This window comes from Vigna angularis, chromosome 1 (assembly GCF_016808095.1).
Source record: "Vigna angularis cultivar LongXiaoDou No.4 chromosome 1, ASM1680809v1, whole genome shotgun sequence".
NCBI lineage: Eukaryota > Viridiplantae > Streptophyta > Magnoliopsida > Fabales > Fabaceae > Vigna > Vigna angularis.
Window position 1 is genome coordinate 46,337,432 of NC_068970.1, and position 5,600 is coordinate 46,343,031.

The window sequence follows — 5,600 nt, forward strand, 5'->3', positions numbered from 1 at the left end:
CCCTAACAATTAATAAAATAAAGCATACAGAATATACAACCAATTCAATACATGAGATTTTCAAAGGATTACATCGGTTCCCCAACAACAATGAAGGTTTAGTTCACCATAGACATGGTGAAACTAGATGAAAAACAATGAAAGAATGAAAGATAGAACCCTAGAAGTTGAAGAATAGAGCTTGAGCATCCAAAATCCTCTTCCAAGGGGTGAAGAAAGTGTGATTTCACCTCTTTCTGTCCAAAGATACTAACCCTAATTCGGCTAAAACATTATATAGTTTCTTAAAGATTACAGAAAATAGGCCCAAGCCCAAATTAATGGCACTCACCGGAACTTTTGCCGCTTAGCGGTAAGTGTGGGTCTTCAGAATTGACGCTTAGCTGTAGTTTTGGCCCTCAGCGATGACTGCGGGACTTCAGAATGCCGCTCAGCGGTAGAATTGCGCTCAATGGTAACTGCGACTCTTCTTTTAAGCACTTTCACTTCCTTTCTTGAGTCCAGCTCCTTACTACTTCAACTTCTTTCATCTCATTCATCCCAATTCCTGCAAAACAAGGAAAACCAAGCATAAAACCCATTCAACTCTCTTGTTTCCAAAACATAAGCAAAAGCATGATTCCAAGCTAGTTTCTAAGTCATAAAGGTTGTCTTTAAGGTCAAAATTAAGTATAAAAATAACAGTTTTTCAACTGTTATCACACTATCCATTTATTATTACTTGATACGATTTGGTTACACTTACTGAGGGTTAACACTTACCAACTCCAAACAACAACTTGATTGGTGAAAAGAGAAACTCTTGCCACCAGGAAACTCAAGCACGGTCTAAATTGATGATCAGAAGAAAAAGAAGATGAGAATTTGTAGAGAGAAGGAGGATAATTTTAGAGAGAATGAGGAGAAAATAAAATTCAGAGAAATTTGGAGAGACGAGGTGCACGCAGAAAGTGGTCCGAAATTTTAAAAAGTTTACTTATATACTACTGTAAAAAACCGATCGGTCCAACCAGTCATAACCCTGGATTCCACTTTTATCTGAATTTAATGGTCCTGACAAGTATCAAATGAAATTTCATAAGAATTAAAATATTTACTAGGTTTGGACATGTTAAAGAAAAAAAATTATAAAATTAAAAAATATTTTAAAAAAATTATGAAGAAAAAAGTATTGAAGTTTAAAAATATTTTAAATATTTTTTTACTTCATTTTTCTAAATTCTAATTAAATAATTTTTTGAAACACTAATAAAACTGATAATATAATACTTGAATAAATTGAATATCACTCATATTTATATCTAGTTAATAGAGGGACGAGTTTTAACAATATCATGAAAACAAATTTATTTGTCATCTATTAATAAGGTGCAATTGGTATAAAATGCGTTAATAAAAAAAAATATATTCCTTGCCAAATCGACATTCATTTGGGTGCATGAGTTTGAATTTTTATTTTCTTTTGGTTTAATACCTCTTTTGATCCCTCGAAAGGGGGCCAAAGTTCAATGTGGTCCTACCTTTTATTAGAAGTTCAATGTGGTCCCACCTTTTGTAAAAAGTGTGCAATCAAGTCCTTTTTGGAAACGGCGTTGAGTTTTTAACGGAGCAGCTGATAGGGTGGACTGAAGTTAGCTACGTGGCTTTGTGTGGGTAATACGTGGTTGTGAGAGGGTGATACGTGGCTGTGAGAGGGTAAATTTGATAATATAACTGAGGTTAGGAAATCAGAAGTTAGGGTTTCAGGAGTTTTAGAGAAATTGGTAATTTGGGATTGATCATTGTGGAGGAAGTGTGTTGAAATCTGAAGCGCGAATTGGATACCACAAATCTGAAGCTCAAATTGGAAACCGCAAATCAGGTTAGGGTTTATGTTTGATAATTTTATGATATGTATTTGTTGTATATGTTATCACTGTTGTCGCTTTATAGGGGGATTAAGTAGGGGTGAAAAGTTGTCTTGTTTTGATGGTTGATAGTGGTCCCATAGATATTAGTTTAACTTAAATTAGTGGAAGTGCACATTGAGGATGGAAGGGAGGTTGAAAGTGAAGAAGAATTGGAAGTGGACATTGAGGAGGGAGGGGAGGTTCCTACTGAACAAGAAGTGGAAGTGGACATTGAGGATGGAGGGGAGGTTCATACTGAACAAGAATTGGAAGCAGACATTGAGGATGGAGGGGAGGTTCATACTGAACAAGAATTGGAAGCAGACATTGAGGATGGAGGGGAGCTTCATACTGAAGAAGAATTGGAAGTGGACGTGGACAATGATGATGAACCAGGAATGGATGATCTGAGTGGTGATGAATATGTGGATGCAGACAATGATGAAGAAACCCAACAACAATGCAGGGGTTTGTTAGATGATGATTGGGAGTCTGATATGCTTGTAACTCCTGAAAACAGTTCAAGTGAGGAGGATGACAACGAGGATAGAGTATGTATGAGTGGTTTCTCAAAATATGCAAAACAGAAGTCCATGGCAGATTACAAGTGGGAAGTGGGCACCATTTTCAGTGGAAAGGAAGAGTTTAAGGATGCTATTAGAAGGTATGTTGTTCATGCTGGGAGGGATCTAAAATTTGTGAAGAATGATAAGCGTAGGGTGAGGGTGCGCTACATGGGTGGCCAAGGGAAGTGCCCATGGGTAGCTTACTGTGGGTACTTGCCATCACGCAAAATTTGGCAATTAAGGAAGATAATTGATACTCACGGTTGTAGTAGGCAACTTAACATCAAACTAATGAATGCTCAGTGGTTGAGTGAAGAAATAGATAGGTCTTTAGTTGACAATCCTAATTTAAAGGTGAATGATATTCGTACTAAAGCATTAAGAAAATGGAATACAAATGTGTCAATATCCAAGGCACGAAGGGCAAAGTTAATTGCCACAAGACAGCTTGAAGGAGATTTCAAAGAACAGTATAAAAGGATATACGACTATGGACATGAGTTGTTGAGGTGTAACCCAGGTTCAACAGTGCAAATTAAAGTTGACTCTCATAATGGGGATACAATCTTCCAAAGAATGTATGTTTGTCTAAAAGCTTGTAAAGACAACTTCAAAAGTTGTAGGCCCATAATATGTTTAGACGGGTGTTTTTTGAAAGGTTATTACAAGGGAGAGCTTCTCACTGCTGTTGGTAGGGACCCAAACGATCAAATGCTACCACTTGCCTATGCAGTAGTAGAAGTGGAGAACAAAGACAGCTGGACATGGTTCTTGCAATTATTAATTCAAGACCTCGGGGGTAGTGAAGTATGGGGGGGTGCACGTGGATGTCAGACCAGCAGAAGGTAAATATACACCTTATATTCAATTTTAGTTAATGCTTTGTTAAAGGATCTTGTTTTATGACTAAAATTATTTGTGCAGGGGTTGGTCCCAGCTATCCAAGAGCTTCTTCCTGGGACAGAACAAAGATTCTGTATGAGGCACCTGTATGCAAACTTTAGGAAAAGGTTTGGTGGTCAAATTTTAAAAAATCTGATGTGGACAGCTGCCACAAGCACATATCCACAAGCTTGGGAGAGAGAGATGCTGAAAATTAAAGAAGTCAATATTGAAGCATATAAATACCTCATAGCCATTCCCCCGAGGTAACCCATTAGCCATTACATACAATTTACTGTCCTTGATGCATTGTAACCCATTTGAGTGTGCAACAGGTTTTGGTCAAGATCTCGCTTCACAGGTCAAGCAATGACTGATACACTAGATAACAACATCAGTGAAGCTTTCAACAGTGTTCTTATTCATTCAAGAGGAAAACCTATTATAACCATGATGGAGGATATCAGAGTTTATCTCATGAAAAGGTGGGGCCACCAATAGAACCAAGGTGGCATCTATGGAGTTCACAATATGCCCAAAGATAAAGAAGAGACTTCAGAAGGAATGTAATCTGTCAAGATTTTGGGTGCCAAGGTAATATAACTCAATTTATTTTATATATAAGTTATTTATCTACATTGTTGATGTGCTTCATTTCTTTCAGCTGGTCTGCACGAAAGATTTTTAAGGTTAGGCATACTTCATCAGTTGGGAACAAGTTCACACTGGACCTGGACACAAAGGAGTGTAGCTGCAGAAAGTGGATGATTAGTGCCATTCCATGTTGTCATGCAATTGCAGCAATGAACTTCTCCAACGTTGATCCACAGACTTTTGTCCCCAATGTGTTCACAAGATCCACCTATGAAGAGGTCTATGCGTCCATCATTTTTCCACTCAATGGCCACCTACTATGGGAAACCACAAATTTCAATGATGTACTACCACCACTGATCAAGAAGATGCCTGGGAGGCCAAAGAAAAAAAGGAGGTTGGAAGCATGGGAGCTAACTAAAGATCAGACTCAAATGCGTGTTGGTGGCCATAAGAAAAAATGTAGTCTTTGTCGTAAGATGGGGCACAACAAGAATAGCTGCCCTTTAAAGCCCCAGCCAGTAGAAACAACACAACCATCACAACCACCTCCAAGTTCCCCAACCCCTGAACCATCACAGCCATCAAGTACCCAATCATCCCGACCAACAAAATGCAAAGTCAGAAGAAAACATACTTAGATATTTAAATTACGTGGTGGTGTAATATGTACTATTTGTTACATGGTGGTGTAATACATACTTAACTTACTTACTGAACTGATTTTCTGTATTTCTTTTATGTGTCGTAATGAATGAAACTGCTTTTATGTATTTGTTTTATGTATTTGTTTTATGTGCCAATATTCAGCATCATATGCATTATTTGGGTGACCTTTGTGAACAGTTTTAAAGCAAATGAGGGACTCATTTCAACATTTTTAAAACATCAGGGGACTGATTTCAACATTGTTAAAACATCAGGGGGACTGATTTCAACATTAATCACTAAAATTTACTCATTAAAATAGTCAATACGTAATACATTGAATTGCATAATTCATCTTACACCTTTCAAAACATAGGATGTTACAATCTAACTAAATGAACCTAAACAGAACCTGAACAAGGCACACCACAATACACACACACAAAGCTACAACTAAGATCTTCATCATTTTCTGCAAGTCCTGCACTGAATTTTCCAGCTGACTTATCCTCCTCACCATTGTGCAATCTTTTTCATCAACTTTCTCTTCAACACACCACTTGAAAAAGTTACACGAGGTGCCAATTGAAGATCCACCCTGTTATTCACCAAGTTTTGGAATCTATCAACAAATGCATCATGAATTCAAAAAAACTTTAACTCAAAAGGGTATACTTCAAACCTTGTAACGTGGACAACCCCAGAAATTTCTCCCAGCATTCTTCGTAGTTCTCGCCACTTTGGTTACAGCAACATCACCACAGTAACAAGTAGGGATTATCCCACCTCCTCTCACACCACAACCATGGGACCACCGAGAAGATCCTTTGCCCCAACTTCTCGAACACGACGAACACCCTTCAGAAGAAGCCATTCGTATCCCAAATTACCAATTTCTCTAAAACTCCTGAAACCCTAACTTCTGATTTCCTAACCTCAGTCATATTATCAAATTTACCCTCTCACAGCCACGTATCACCCTCTCACAGCCACGTATTACCCACACAAAGCCATGTAGCTA

The 5,600-nt window shown here is 37.9% G+C and overlaps 1 protein-coding gene across 1 annotated transcript; it reads left to right on the forward strand.

The window, feature by feature from the left end:
* Positions 1-423: 423 nt before the first annotated feature.
* On the forward strand, positions 424-4,572 carry LOC108319359 (uncharacterized). Its single transcript, XM_017550468.2, has 5 exons — positions 424-454; positions 2,013-3,262; positions 3,380-3,603; positions 3,673-3,822; positions 4,002-4,572. Exons 1-5 carry the CDS (start codon positions 424-426, stop codon positions 4,570-4,572), a joined length of 2,226 nt encoding a protein of 741 aa, XP_017405957.2.
* The last annotated feature ends 1,028 nt before the right edge of the window (positions 4,573-5,600 follow it).